General features: G+C 47.4%; 1 protein-coding gene across 1 annotated transcript; it reads right to left on the bottom strand.

The window, feature by feature from the left end:
- Window positions 1-10,814: 10,814 nt before the first annotated feature.
- IER5 (immediate early response 5) lies at window positions 10,815-12,956 on the bottom strand. Its single transcript, XM_032393128.1, has one exon. The coding sequence runs from the start codon at window positions 12,751-12,753 to the stop codon at window positions 11,788-11,790; it is 966 nt and encodes a 321-aa protein (XP_032249019.1). The 5' UTR covers window positions 12,754-12,956; the 3' UTR covers window positions 10,815-11,787.
- Between the last annotated feature and the right edge of the window lie 3,140 nt (window positions 12,957-16,096).

The following is a 16,096-nucleotide window of genomic DNA, read 5'->3' as shown; positions in this document are numbered from 1 at the left end:
AATTTAAGGGCTAGTTCTGGGATTTCAATACCTCTCTCTGCCTGGGACCAAATGATGACGATCGCCTCTACCTCACTGGAGACCTCATTAGAACTTGAACTCTGGTCTTTGTTCCTTCCCAGTGGGTTCAGTGCAGTGGAGAAGGTGAGGGTAAAGGGGGGGTCGGTAAGCCCACAACTCCCAGAGCAGCGGGAGTCCAACAGCCTCTAAGAACTGGGAGGGAGTAAACAAGCAATTACCCTACAGGACAGCCTGTAACTGGAGAAGTGGCTTAAATGATTTGACTCTACTCACTGCCTGAGGGGGCACTGCCTTCCCTCAAGGCCCCCTCCCAGCCAGCTTCTCAAGACTAATTTCATCACCCTCAGCCTACTTTCCAAGTGAAATTCCACGCTCGCTGGAAGCGAGGTTCCAGGGCTGAGAGGCAGAAGGCTCTGTTCTGGCTACTTTCTTCCCAGCTTGGCCATTGTCAACATCACTGCTCTTTGTCCATGTTGTGAGAAGGGGAAAGTATCAGATGGTGCTTCTACCCTCCCTTCTCCAACACCCCTAGAGCCTTTGAATCCTTTGGGGGAAGAGAACTTGGGAAGAAAGAGGTGATTCAGAATTTGCTTCTCAGAAACTGGATTGGGAACCCAGCTGAGCTGCAGAAAGTGTGGGGTCGGAGCAAGAGAAACCTCACATTCCTTTCTCTCTTTTGGCTGTGAGCTCTCTCCTGCCTATTGCCTCTAGGCTAGTTTCCCCTCACCCCACTTTTTCTTAACTTTCCCTGGTTCAACTGATACCAGTGCAGATCCTGACACAGAAAGGCCTCTACATGGACAAGATTAAGATCCGGTGGGACGCCCCGGTGGCTCAGTCGGTGAAGCATCTGCCCAGGGTCCTGGGATCGAGTCCTGCGTTGTGCTCCCTGCTAACGGGGAGCCTGCTTCTCCCTCTCCCTCTGCCCCTCCCCCCGCTCATGCTCTCTCTCTCTCTCTCTCTCTCTCTCAAATAAATAAATAAAATCTTTAAACAAAAAAAAAAGATTAGGATCCAGTAAGGTCCAGCACTTATCTTTCAAGAATTTACAGTCCAGTGAGGAAGGGAGAGGTAAGGAATTTCGGGAAATTAACAAACATGTACATAACAGTGTACACTAGGTGCCTCAGGAGAATTGCCACTGCAGCTGTTAGCCCCAGTGATTCCCCGTGTGGGTCACTGGACAGCCCTCTAACTGGCCCCTGCCTCAGCCTGCCTCCAGTCTTTCCTCTTCTTCCACTCCCAGTTCCATCTCTGCACTATAGCCAATGATGAATCTACATGTAAATCTGCTCAGAAGTTTCGCTCCGCTCCCCCTATCTTTCCAGATAAAACCAAACCCCTCCCATGGCATGCCTAGCCTCTTGTAACCTGACCTCTCCTAATCCTTGGGACTCCGTGCTCCAGCCAGAATAAAGTATTTGTGATATCCAGATACTACCAGCTCTCTGGCCTCAGGGCCTTTGCACATGCAGCTTGGTCTGCCTGGAATGTTTTTCCTCTTCCCATTTGGCTAACTCCAACTAGCCTTTTGGAACTCAGCACAGAAATAACTTCCTCTTCCCAGGACTCCTTCCCTGACCTTCTCTGTCTGGGTTGAGTACTCCTCATCAATATTCTTGCAATGCTGTAGTATCAAGCCTGAACTGCAATGAGTTTTCTACCTCTCTCCCCACTAGACATCAAGTTTTTCTTAACTTTGTATCCAGTGCCTGGTGCTGAGTAGACAATAAATGATGGTTGAATGAAAAACTGAATGGCAGGCAGGCAGAGAATATGGAAAGTCATTAGAGGCTTCTGAGTCAGAGACTGATAATAACACCAAAACTACATTGTCAGATGAGTAATCTATTAGTTACCAGGTTGTAGGGGGGGAAGTGTTGGGGGAAAAGGGGAGAAGAGACTGAAGTCATAAAGGGCTTGAAGTAAAGAAGGAAGAAGGTGGCAGTGAGAAGCAGGAATGGAAACGAGCTTGGCTTTGGAGGTAATGCTATAAGCTTTAGCAAGTGTTGGGATGTGTTGGCAAAGGAGGGAGGTGAAGCTAAGATCCGCAGCCCTGGCGTCTGAGAGGGAACTTGAGTCGAAGCAGCACACAGAAGTCAGGAGAAGGCCCTGGGTGAGGGTAGCAGTGGGGAAAGGGCCGCCAGGGAATCTGCGAGAGGAGATGATCTGTTTGGTTTTAGAAATAGCTTCAGCTAATGAGGACAGAAAGCAAACAGACTGAAGGAATTTTGAGCTCTGGGTTGAATATCTAGGCAGGCAAAGACGCACAAGCCAGGGCCTCCTGTCACCCTTTCAGGAAATTGGGATGGAGGCCCAACAGCGATGTTGCTTTGTGACTTTTAGAGCTTTCGCATCAAATGATCCCAGTACCAAGTAGAGCTATTACTTCTTCTGCAGCCCCTCTGCATCCCCCCGCCCCTTCCAGAAGACCTTGCTGGGGGATGGGGCTGTGTTTTCTCAAACACACTGCAGTTCTCAGTCCATTACCTTTTTGTCTTCTCACATTCTTCCTGTTTTCTGACTCGGAGTTTATTTTAGTCTGGTGTTTCTTTTGAAATCACCACAGACATCTGTCTCTCTTGCCTTCCCCATCCGTCCACCCCTCTCCTCTCCCACTCCCGATTCTCAGCATTGCCTTAAGAGACCTAAAACTGCTCGGCTTCCCCCCCCCCCCCCCCCGGGTCTCTCAGTATCCGGAGCCTCTTTGTGGGGCATGTCTCAACCTGTTCTCAGCCTCACTAATCCTCCATAACACTGAAAATGACAGATGAGGTCAGACTTGCTTGGGAGGGAAGGAAGAGAACATTTCTTACCCAGGAAACCATGCTCATTCATAACTGGCTTTCCAAATGAGAACAGACTACCAGGTGTGTGTGTGTGTGTGTGTGTGTGTGTGTGTGTGTTTCTGCTGTCAAGAACCCCAACTTCTGCTTTCCTCCTAACACATGCCTGCCTTCAGATGTTTTGAACTCCTGATATGTAAAGAGGATGAAGCATCAGAAATATAGATCTTTAGATTAGTAGCTGGCAGCGCTAGGGTTTGGGAGAGTGATCCTTTATCCTCCAGGACCTCTCGCAGTTTGTTACCTTGCCAACTGGTATGCTGGAGTTTAAAGCTGCAAGAGTCTTCGAGGGCTGAGAATGAGGAAGAGAATGCAGGCTGCTGACACTAACAAGGTCCCTGGAGTGATTTATTAGTGTCTTCAGTCTCCTTTTATTTGACAGGAGAAGGAAAAGAAAGTGTTTATTCCTTCTGATAAAGAGATGCATACTTAAGTGGTTTATATATTCAAGCCCCATTCACCTCAATTTGGTTGTTTCTGGTTGGTTCTGTCTTAAGACACGCACAGGCCCTTTCAACTGACCTCTCTAGCTACCATCCCAGTTCTCCTTTGCCTTGCATGCCGAAGTTCTTGGGGAAGCCGGAGCCTCCACATCCTTCCCTCCACAACTTTATAATTGGATTTTTTCCTCCCGTGTCCTACCAGAACCGCTCTCAAAATTCACCAGTAACCATCTTTGGTTCAATGACCTTTTCTTTGTTCTCGTTTTCCTTGACTGTTCTGTTGCACATCTCCCTAGGTAGTAGCCTAGCTCTAAGCCCACCTCTCCGCAAACTGTTTCTCCTAGCAGTGCGCTCTTCCTACTCCAGCACCCAACTCCAGGCTTCCCTTTTATTGCTTCTCTCTAGCCCTTCTCTCTAGCTTGGAGAGTTTCTTTATGCTCTCAGCTCTAAGGATCATCTCTAAACTTGGCCATGCCCCCCTAGGAAGCAGCAAATGAAAAGCCCCACGCCCCACCCCCACAAGCCTGCAGGCAATACCCTCTGGCAGGAGGCATCAGGAGGGATGGAATAGTTTTGAGGAAGGTAAGTCTTGAGTGACCTCAGGCTGAGAAGTTTACACTTGACCCTGAGATTAGTGGAAATATCTGCGTTTTAGATGTTAATGTGCAGACAAATCACCTGGGGACCTTGTTAAAATGCAGATTCAGTAGGTCTGGGGTAGGGCCTGAGATTCTGTATTTCTGGTAAACTCCCAGATGATACCCATGTTGCTGGTCCATAGACAGTACTTTGAGAAGCAAGGGGCTAGATCACACTTAACTACTGTCAGGTTTCCTGGGGGTTTTCTGCGTTGTTTTTGTAGCTCATCTGGAATGTAATCCGACTTGAGAACCAGGATGCTATTGTTTGCATCTTCGTTTTCCCCATTGATGAATTCCTTCTGGGTGTTTCTATGAATACTTAATTGATAGGACCCAGGGCTGAGTTGTTTATATCTTCTAGCTTTGCTTTACAAACACTAATTTATCTTCACATCACAATCATGAGGCAAGTGGATCCTTTTCTTTTTTTCCTTTTTCTGGACTATAAATAGAAACCAAGAAAAATGAATGATTCTCCAAATAGTGAGTCACATTTCAGATTCTGGTCCACATGTTCCTCAGAGGGGTCCCAAGGACTGGTCTAGGGTGAATTCTTTTTTTTTTTTTTTTAAGATTTTATTTATTTAACAGAGAGAGAGAGAGACAGTGAGAGAGGGAATACAAGCAAGGGGAGTGGGAGAGAGAGAAGCAGGCTTCCCGCTGAGCGGAGAGCCCAATGTGGGACTCAATCCAAGGATCCCAGGATCATGACCTGAGCCGAAGGCAGACGCTTAACGACTGAGCCACCCAGGCACCCTCCAGGGTGAATTCTAACACTGCCTCTGCTTGGGTTCTCACCTGACTGCTCAAGATGACCTACTCACTTTCTGGACCTCATTTAATCTTTCCTGACTAGTAAATAGGAGACTCTCCCCTCTCTGTCTCCTTCTCTCACAGGCAAGTTCAGAAGCCTTAAGGAGCTGCAAGCTTCATGTTAGGAGGCCAGATGCCTGATGCTGAGGTGACTCAAAGGTTGGGAAGCACACAGCTGGGGCCAGCCCACATGCCAGAATCGCCCCCACATGGCATCTTTACAACTTAGCCGGTGCTGTTTAGAAGCACCTCTTAAAAAGACATTGTGAAGAGGAAGTGGGTTGGGGTAGAGTTGGCAGGGGGCGGGGAGAAAACCACAGAAATCATAGAGTAATAACCACCTCAACATAGTGTCCCATGTCCTTTAAGTTCAGCTTCTGAAACTGAATTTTTGCTTTCAGGGATTTCTCCCATAGCCATAAAAATAAAAGCAACTCCAGTCTCTAAAGTAGGTCACACAGAGAGAGAGCAAGCTGATAAATGCAGATGCCAAGGCACTTTCACCCTTTTCCAAACCAAAAATAGAACTTGGAAATGGTCTAAAGAAAATGGGTGCAGCTTGAGAAAAGCTGGGGAGAAAAAAGTGGGTGGGGTGCTCCTGCCCTGGATTCATTGAAAGGAGAAGGAAAAGAAAGTGTTTATTCCTTCTGATAAAGAGATGCATACTTAAGCAGTTTATATATTCAAGCCCCATTCACCTCAATTTGGTTGTTTCTGGTTGGTTCTGTCTTAAGACATGCACAGGCCCTTTCAACTGATCTCTCTAGCTATCATCCCTGTTCTCTTTTACTTTGCATGCCAAAGAGTAGTAGCCTAGCTGGACGCAGGAGAGCAGGAGAACTTGACTCAGTGGCAATTCCTCCCAATGACTGCCCCCCACCCCGCAGGATCTCTTCACAGGGTCGGTCTAACTCACTTCCTACCAGTCTCCTCTGTTGCAGGATTCCAGCGGGGTTATAACTATTCCCCTACTCTCATTTCTGGTAACCCACTGTAAAAAGTTTCTATTAATCAAAGCCTAGATGGGGGAGACAAGGCAAAGAGGCACTTTTGGATTTCTTCATCAGAGCAGCTCTGTGATTCATTATCTGTTCTAAAAAGCGGCACATGCAGTTCCAGGAAAGGGGGAGCGGAAATGCTGTGTAGCCCAAGTTTGGGCTCCCCTGGCTTTGCCTCTCCTTCCCTCCAGCTGGCCACGAGCCAGGCTGTTTTTCAGCAGCTGCTCCTGTTTCTAGATGGATACTCCCAAACCCACCCCCTGCTATTATGATGGAATTGGGGGTCTGGCGAGGCACCAAGGCACCGGGATTGGGCGACCAGCTACTACAGCTGTGCTTGATCTCTGGAGATTCTGCATGTCTCAAGGTCAAGAAATCCAACTCCACTCCATCTTTCCCCATCACAGCTCTTCCCTGGGCACTCAGACTCTTCCCCAGGTAAACAATGAATGTGAGTGTCCTCAGGAGAGGGTGGGGGGAGGACTAGGACCCAGATAGACAGATAGGAAAGACAGCTACAGCACTGAAGGAAGTATCTATGCCACAAAGGGCAGGGTGATGCTGTGACTGGTGGGAAAGAAAGAGCCACGCAGAGGTGGATCAACCCAGAGAAAAACTCAAATGGGATCCAGGAAAGGGATCAAGTACGGAGAGTAGCCAAAGGAAATCCTGCCCCTCAGAGACAACTTCAGTGCTCCGAGCAGAGGGAACAGAATGGTTTTCTTTTACCTCAGAGAAAGCAAGTTTCCAGCAGCCTGCCCTGCCCCAAGACTTGAGAGAATGAACGGAACGAAAAATGAGCAGGTGGGGACACATGGTGTTTGGCACATCCCTGAGTTCTAGAAAAACCGAAAGGAGCCTTGCCTTGGCATCCAGTAGAATGAGGGGCTAGGGCAGCCTGGCAGAGAGAGGCTCAAGTTCATAGGGAGAAAGCAGAGGGCGACCAGGGCGGACTTGGTGCTAAATGGGTAGAAAGGGGGAAGCTGGGTCTGACCTTCATTCTGTAAGTCAGGGATGTGGCTTTATCACACAGGCATGGCGGCTTCTTGTGACCAGGTCCCAGAAAACTTTATTTTATAAAATAAGTAGATTTATCAAGAAATATCATGGGCCTACTTTATGTTAGACCCTTAAGAGAATCACCTGCTGAACATGCTCAGTGGTAGTGACAGGGATCAGCCCTTCTTCCTGCAGTTTTCAAAAGCTGATAGCCAGAACTCACTCACCTGCCCATAAGTGGTCAGTATCCAGTGGTGGAAGATGCTGATCAGGAGAGTAGGGAAGAGGGAGAGGCCCTTTTAGGAATGCAGTCCCAGGAGGCTTCTCCCTCTCTGCTTGTAAGATTCCAAATGTCTGAGATAAACCCTAGGATATGGTCCAGCAAAGACGCTTTGGGCTATATTCCTCTGAGAGCTAGAGAAGAGTTTTATTTTTAAAACCCTCGTTCCTGCTGGGGGAGGGGGTGGTGGCAGGCATTGGGAAAAACTCTGTTTGGATCGGGAAGGAGGCATTCTACTAGATGTGGGTATCCTTTTATACTTTCTGCTCTCACATATTCTCTTCTCTATACCCTCAAGAATTGTTACTAAAAAACTCCAAGGACAGGAGTTAAGATCACAATGATACCTAACATCGATTCTACTTCATTTTTCCTCCCAAGGCTTTCCACTGGGTAGAATTTTAAATGTGAATAATGGTTCAAAGGCTGAGAAACAAACTGCTCATTACTGGAAAGAGTGCCAGGAATCCTGGGAAGCAGACCTCACTCCCACCGGAGTTCTGCACCTAATAGTAATGGCTTCTTTCATAGTCACGGGAGGGTTGGATCACTGTTTCTTTTCATTCTCGTCTTCTTTCAGTAACTGCTGGGATAAAAGCAAGCCTACAAGAATAAAAAATTCACAAACAGGACAAGAATATTTAGGGCAGGAGATCAGAAGTTCTTTGGTTATTCAGTGAACTGAACTAACTCTACTTTTAAAAAAAGTATAAGGAAATAAATGTCCATCAAACTCCATGTCACAATGGGTATTAGCCTTTCAACCCCATCTCACAGGCTCTAAGCTGAGTTGTCATGCCTAGCAAGTTGAGGTAAGAGACTCAGACTAACCCAGTGATAAAACAGAGCAGTTTTGTCATTATTAATTCCGTTCCCAATATTTACTTTATCTTTAGTCTGAGAAGAATTCTACCAATGTTACTAAATAGCCCATTCCTTTCCACTTCTCATCCCCAAATCCCATCAGTGATGAATGATAGGGATTAGAAAGGTTATTATTACTCTACTAGTTGCCTTAGAGAAAATCCAGTTGCCGAGGAGGGGCAGTTCAAGCTTTCCATCATTAGTTCCTTTCCCCAAATACAATCAATGATTTCTGAGAGGGAAGATAGGTTTAAAGTGACATGATTAAGAAGCATTATACTAAAACTTATCACCTTTATTCACTATCAATGTGATCTTCTTGGAGTATTCATCAAAAAGCACTTTAAACGGATGCTTGGGTGGCTCAGTCAGTTGGGTGTCTGCCTTTGGCTCAGGTCATGATCCCAGGGTCCTGGGATCCAGCCCCATATTGGCCTCCCTGCTTGGCCAGTAGTTGGCTTCCCCCTCTCCCTCTGCCCCTTCCCCCGCTTGTGCTCTCTCTCAAATAAATAAATATATATTTTTAAAGCACTTTAAACGAGTTTTTACATGGCAGTCAAAAAAAATTTTTTTTTTCCTAGATCACAGCTAAGGTTAATTTGATCAAGAGAAGAGGTCCCTCTCAGAGTGGTCAAGAAGTGGTTAGGTCCTAAAACTGTAGCTTCATTTCTAGTCACAGTGAATCTGACTTAGTTTGTGTGTGATAACCCCATCCTGGCACTAGGAAGGCTCTTTTCCAGGACCTATCAATTAACATGGCTTAAGAAACATTCTATGCCCAAGCAATTCAGGCTAAAAATAACTCTGTGGGCTATTTTTTTCTTTACTCATCCACAGAAAGCATTTGTAAGTCAACAAGATCTTTGCTCCTTGAGTGTTTTCACTCCTGCTTACTCCTCCCTGAAAATAGAGTTGTTTGATACAATCAGGAAAGTCAGAGTTGGTGTGAGACATACAGAACAGCAAAACCATGCTGATGCAACTAAGCTTTGTAACTGCCAAGTGTTCGGAGAATAAAAGAACCCAGCATTCAGATAGGCTAAGTTTAAAATAGATTCTCCCTTACTCGCCTTTCTTTACAAATATACACAATTCTTTGACAGTAATATATCGGATTTATACACAAAATTCACTTCTAAGTTAACAATGATAACTGCGTGCTCACTATGCTCCCTTTTCTAAGGAACTTTAGGGGCATTAACTCATTAATTTTCACAACCCTATGAAGTAGATACAATTATCTCAATTTCACATTTGGGAAAACAGAGGCAGAGAAAAAGGAAGTAATCTCTCTAAAGTTCCTCAGCTAATAAGTAGCAGAGCCGAGATAAAAACCCAGGAAGTCTGGATCCAGAGCCCATGCTCTAACCATTACACTACATTGCTTCTGCAACAATCCTGCAACAAAAACCATGATGTTTTCAGATTTCCTACAAAGCTATGTCTCCCTACCAAAAATGTCCATTTACATTCTCTAAACAGAAACATGGTCCCCTGGTTCATCTTAATGTGAAAACAATCAACAGGAACTTTGGTCTCATCCAAAATATATCAACTCTCTTAAACACACCAAATGTTACCTCCTTCCAAATATAAAAATGCACTGAGATAGCTGTTCAAGCATAATTACTTTCTAGCAACAGGAAATGTTTGCAAAATTCAGGCCCTGGACCCCCTCTTCAGTTTAAGCAGTCAGCACTCAATGGATCTCTTGTGGCTAGAACAGAACTCAAGTAGCTAATCTCTGAAAGAAAAACACGTCAATTTTAATAAGACCCTGATTAGACAAGGTTTAATTCTATGAATTTATTATTAAGGTGATAGAGCATAAAGCAGAAAGTTCCTTATGCTTAATGAATCGCTAATAGATTTGCAAAAAATCAAAGCACTGGCCTACTCAGCTATGACAGTTCACATTATCAAAACTTTTGGAACACCAAAGCACCATTCATTTGCTCCTTCTGTACAAAGGTCATAACCCTTACTTAAAACTTTGTCTAACCTCAATTTGTCCCATCTCTTAAACACTGTTTATTTATAACCTGTTATAGACCAACACCAGTGTTCAAAGCACTAGCAACAATATTTTAAGATATGCTTCTAATTGATTTGCTTTTGAAATAGATTAGTGAATACCTTTCAAACACTGAATATTTGCCTTAGACAAAAAGCTCTCTTAAATGCAGTGATTATAGTAAAATCAACCGATGATTTGGCTGTCATCACCTAAGTGTTTACCATGACCCAAACACCGGAGCAAACCAGGAAGTTTTGCTAAGTTGAATTTGCCTAGTCCTCCTTCCTTATCTAATTTGACACAAGCAATTTCCTTTCACTGATGCATTTACTTTCTACAGATAAAACAAAGGAAAAAAAAAAAAGCATTGAAAATTCCATCCTGACATCCACTGGACTGCAGGGTGGATCTGACCAACTGGGCAAGTCAGTCTCATCAGCTTCCCTCATGTGTCAGTTTTTTTCAATAACAAAGCTGAAAGATGATCCATGTTAATATAGTTGAACAGGATACTAAAAGGAAGTTTTTGAGAAAACATTTTTGCTTATGGGAAGGGCTTCAAAATTTGGCACTAAAGTTATTTAATATCAGACACCATCAGATTGGCCTGAAGAAGATCAAATTGGGCTAAGCTGACTTTTAAAAAGGCAGTTGTAGTGACAGGTTTCAAGAAACTGGCTGGCCACTGATATTAGTATCTAATAGCTATCCTCTGATCTAGGGGAGAAAACTTAAACGTGTCTCTCCATACTCAGTGAAGTCAGCAAACAATGTCCCCAGTCTGTGCATGACTGATATTAAGAACCACACTTTTCCAGCCAGGACCATAGTTTCCCTCCTCCCACTTCTCTCCCAACCCAGACAGGTGATTACAGACAAGGAGGCAATTAAGTTGCTTCAAAATATTTAATACGTGTTAGACACGTAAAGTTACATTTTTATACAAAAATCAATACAACGAAGGAGAAAATACTGTACAAAAACCTTGTCAGCTCCCCCAACCTTTATACAACAAAGACTGGAGTCACCGTATCTACAAAACCATAAGGTCTTTCCACTTAGGGCTTCTGTCTGTAAACTTTGTTTCATTAAACACTTTTTAAAAGCACTGTGTAGTAGTTCTGATCTAGAGCTTTTAAAAATATATCTATTCTCTATAAACTCCGTATTTCCAAGCTTGAACTCTTCTGTGAAGTTCATCAAGCTTTTTTTTTCCCTGTGGGAAAGACAAGGGCCGCTCATATTCCCTTCTCCCAGAGTAATCACAGGGTATAAACGTTTTTCAGTGTGATAGAAGGGTGGGGGGAGAGAGAAATAATACAAGCCTCTACCCCAGACTAAATCCCTCTAGTCTTAGGAAATCCTGTGAGGAAATGCCACCCCTGGCACTAGTGCGGGGCTAGCTTTCATGTGAGGGGTGTGTGTAAAGTCCCTTCCTCCCCCGAGTACGAAAGGGGAACTCCCCGGCCCTCTCAGCCGCTTCCTTCTCGGGGCTGCCGGCAGAGGAAAGTCCCTGTCTGCCCCCAAGCTCCTAAGCCCTGGGAAAGGGGTGATGCATTCCAGAAGGACAAAATAGTCTTAATTCAACAAGACGAACATACGTACACAGACATAACAACACTACACAAAAGCGAACGATCGTCCTCTTCCGACAAGCCTCACCCCCCCCACCCCCCAAGTCTCCAGAGGAGACCGCAGGGAGGCTCGGCGCGGCAGGGCCGCCGAGCCAAGGGCTGTCCGTGCGGCCCGGCAGCACCCGCGGGCTCCGCCACGCGCCCAGCGCCTACGGTCCCTGGGCCGTCCTCGCGGCCTCACGTCGGGGCCACCCCGCCGCTCAACCTCCTTCCGACGGGGACCCGGGGGGCTCAGAAGGCCACGATGGCTGTGCTCCAAGGGTTAATGTCTCTCAGCACCGGCTTATCGCAGCAGATCTGCCCGGGCTCCGCGGCTTCCGCACCGCTCTCCTCTCCCTCGGCTTCCTCCCGGCCGCCCCCGGGGCTTTTCCGCAAGAGTCCCGAGAAGCTGGAACCGAAGATGCTAATGAGGTTAGCCACGTTACCGGTCTCCATCTCCTCCTCCTCCTCCGCCGCCCCGCCCGACTGCTCCTCTGAGTTCCGGCGGGGCTTCTTCAGCGGGCTGGAGCCGGGCGCCGGGCCGCCACCCACGCCCGCCGCGCCGCGCTTCCGGGGGCCGACGGCCGGCGGTGCCGGGGGCTCGTCCTCGGCGGGCCGCGGCGCGCAGCAGCAGTCAACGCGGGGGCACGCGCCCAGAGGCCCCGGCCGGCACTCCGCTCCTGGGGGGCAGCCGCAGTGGCGGCGCGCCCCACGGGGCCCCTCGGGGAAGCCGTCTGAGCCTCCGGCGGGGCCCCCGGCTCCTCCCTCCGCCGCCTCGCGCGGTCCCTCCACGCTGCGCCAGGCAGCTTCCGCCGCCTCCACCTCTCCGCCCCGAAGAGTTTCCCCTGCGCCCGTCATCGAGGCCCCGGGCTCCGCGTCGCCCGCCCGCGGCGCGGCCGGGTCAGCGGGGCGCTCCGGCTGCGGCTCGATCTCGGGCCAGGCAGCACCGGCGGCCGGCGGGGGCGGCTCCCCCCAGCCCGCGGGCGGCCCGGCCGCCGGCTCCCCGGGCTGCGGCGGCGGTACCGCCGGGCTCCCCGCGGGACCGGCCAGGTAGAGGCCCGGGCACGGGTCACTCAGGTAGACCTGGCGGGCGCTGCGCAGCACCAGGGAGACCAGCAGGTTCTTGTGCAGTTTGATGCCGCCGCGCTGGACCCGCGAGTTGTAGATCTTGCCCAGGGAGATGCTGACGATGCGGTGAGCCTCCAGCTTGAACTCCATCCTGCCTCCCCTTCGCGGGGCTGGCGCCGAGGTGAGGGGTGAACCCCCGGCTCACGTTCGGAAGCTGAGAGGGAACGAGAGGCGTCGACAAGTCCGGTCCGGGGCTGGACCCTCGATACCTGAAGGCTGAAAATAAACGACTCCAGTGACGCGCTCACCGACCCCCGCGTCCTAGTCACCACATAACACAGCTCAGCCCCAGGTCCAGTCGCTGACTGAGGGCAGCCCGGACGCCCGGCGCCTTATATAGGCCCCTCGACCGCCAATCGCGACGGGCCGCCAACCGTTCCGGGGCTGGCCGGCGCGCCCTCGTGCGCCGCGCGCGGCCAATCGGAGGCCGAGGAGGGGCGCCTGGGTTATTCGAACGTTAGTCCCGCGGAGCAGGCTCTTAAAGGGGGCGACGACGCGCTGGCCGGACGGGTCCGGGCTTGTGCGCCGCGGACGGGTGACGGGGCGGAGGCGTAGCCAGAGTGTGGTTTGTAGTTAAGGATTCTGGCTTGTGCGCCGGCTTGCCAGAACCAGAGGGAACTAAACCACTCGAACTTTCATCTGAGTATACCCCTGGATAATAAATAGTATCACCACAAGGTATATAGCAGGTACCGATTTTGGATGAGTGCCTTGCCTTCCTAGAGTCACACACACTCGTAACATCTGTCAGTTCTAACCCCCAAGAAAGAAAAAGGGGGTTCTAAAAGTTCCTAAGGTTTTTGGCTGCTTATTAAGGAATTGTGACTAGGTACGAAATTATTGGTTCTCTACTAAAGCCATCATCTATCACTTTGTTCTCTAGATTCTAGAATAAACACATGTGTCACTTGGGTTACAATGAAAGGTGGTACAAGTTCTTCCCGGTTATTTTTCTTCAACACAAGGACTGATAAGTTCACCCTTGGAAGAAGTTCTAAAAATACAAATAGAGAAGTCCTGTATTCCCATCATGATGTCATAATTTTATTTTGTGTCAAGGTAAAAATATAGGGGAAGACTGTTCCAGACTTTTCTGGTCAGTCAACAACTTAGTCTATCTAGTGATCCTTAGTACATGGCATTAGGGCGGAATCACCACAGGGTTGTCCAGAGTCCTGGACTGGGTTCCTGGAGGGTCAGTTTGAGTTAGTCCACCTAAGCTCCACCACAGACCCTGATGATTCTGGGTAAAGAACCTCAGGATACCTTAGTTTCTCCAACTCTAAAAGGGAGAAATCACATACACATCTACTCTATTATGCAGAAGAGAAATGACAACTCTCACCATCCATAGATAAATGGAAAAAGATGTGGTACACACACACAATGGAATATTATTCAGCCATAAAAAAGAATGAAATCTTGACATTTGCAATGACATGGATGGAGCTAGAGAGTGTAATGCTAAGTGAAATAAGTCAGTCAGAGAAAGACAAATACCATATGATTTCACTCATATGTGGAATTTAAGAAACGAAACAAACAAGCAAAGGAAAAAGAGAGACAAACCAAGAAACAAGACTCTTAACTAGAGAATGAACTGATGGTTGGTGGGAGGGGGAATGGGTGAAATAGGTGATGGGGATTAAGGAGGGCACTTGTGACTCCTGGGTGGCTCAGTTAAGGGTCTGCCTTTGGCTCAGGTCATGATCCCAGGGTCATGTTCTCAAGGTCCTGGGATTGAGCCCGTATCATTAGGCTCCCTGCTCAGCGGGTAGTCCGCTTCTCTCTCTCCCTCTGCCCCTCCCCCTTCTGCTCTCCCTCTCTCTCTCTCTCTCATTCTCTCTCTCCCACTCTCTCAAATAAATAAAATCTTAAAAAAAAAAAGGAGGGCATTTGTTGTGATGAGCACTGAGTGATGTATGGAAGTGTTGAATCCCTACATTGTACACCTGAAACTAATATAACACTGTATGTTAACTATACTGGAATTAAAATTTTTTTTTAAATGACAACTCTCAGCCACATCTGAATCATAAAACTAAGCATAACTTTCTTGGAATCCACATGGAATAGTTGGCCTAATCCTGCACCAGAGTTTGGCCAAGTGGGATATTTGGTTAGGAAAAATAGTGAAAAGTGGGCTTGATAATGGGTAATTCACAGTCAAAAGGACTCCAACGGATGTGATGGCTCAGTAACATTACTTATGCCACAACCTATTAATGGTAATCGAGACACCAGGGCATGAGACCCAGAGTTCCTCCCCTCTAGGAATTTTCAGCTTGCATAAAGGAGATAAAATAGTAACATGAATAATTCAGAAGCAAGCCACATATTTTGAGTAATAACATGAAAATTTTTCTTCTCTTTTCTCTTTCTTTGATAGTTATTAGTCACCATAAAACACTGATTAAGAATGCAGGCTTTGAAGGGAAGCTTCCTGAGTTGGAATCCCAGCTCCACTTTTTACTTGCTGTGTGACCTTTGGAAAGTTATTTTACCTCTCTGTGCCTTCATCTTTTCCATCTTAAAATAGAGATAATAATAGTCCCCACCTCTTAGAGTTTTGTGAGGATAAAACAAGGTAACACATGTGAAGCTCTTAGAACAGCCTGGCATATAAGAAGCTATCAATGTATGTTAGTTAGAAAATATCACCCCACGCAAGACCCAGGGGTGGGAGAAGAGGCTGAGGAGGGAAGAAACAGACAGGAGAAAGAAGCTATGCTTGAAGAGGGTGTTGAAAAACGCTGAGGTAGGATCCACAAGTTCTGAGCAGCTGGAGCAACAAAGTTTGGTATAGGGCGTATCATTTGGCAGGTGTGCCAAAGGCTAGAAACAGGGGCTGGAGCCATATGACAGTGGGTCATGCATGTCTCAATGAGGAGATGGGGCCACCGGGAGCTACTTAAGGTTGTTGAGTAAGAGAACCACAGAACAGATTCTAGAACAGTCAGTACACTTAATTTACAACTGAACTACAAAGAGGATCACTTAATCATAAAGCTCTTGTGAGAGTTTAGGCAAAGGGTGGTGAAAGCCTGAACTAAGTGGAGGTAGGAAGAATTAAAAAAAAAAACAACAACAACAAGAAACACAAGGAACTGTAGTGATGATCTGGGATGTCCCCACCCACTCAAACAGGTCACTGAAAGAGCAAGCACTAGGTGAAGCTGACCCACATGAGCTGGGAGTTTCACCATCTGCCCCTGCATTCGTGGTCCCTCAGCACTGCTCTCCTCACTTGCACCTGTCATGTTCAGGGCCCCTCTCAAATTGTGCTGTCATCGAAGGCAGGAGCCCATCTCATATTTGTAGCCAGAAGATAGCGAGAATATTTAACAAATGTATGGCACAGGCAGTAACCACCAGAACAGAATCCTGGAGGCCCTTATGGTACCAGGGTTTACGGCGGATTCCTGCAGGAGTG

Source organism: Phoca vitulina, unplaced genomic scaffold (assembly GCF_004348235.1).
Source record: "Phoca vitulina isolate PV1807 unplaced genomic scaffold, GSC_HSeal_1.0 scaffold71, whole genome shotgun sequence".
Taxonomy (NCBI): domain Eukaryota; kingdom Metazoa; phylum Chordata; class Mammalia; order Carnivora; family Phocidae; genus Phoca; species Phoca vitulina.
The sequence above is the reverse complement of the archived record's forward strand: the minus strand, read 5'-3'. Positions and strand labels throughout refer to the sequence as shown.

Excerpts from the sequence above, each read along its gene's own strand:
- IER5 (XM_032393128.1), bottom strand. The coding sequence starts at position 12,753 with ATGGAGTTCAAGCTGGAGGCTCACCGCATCGTCAGCATCTCCCTGGGC.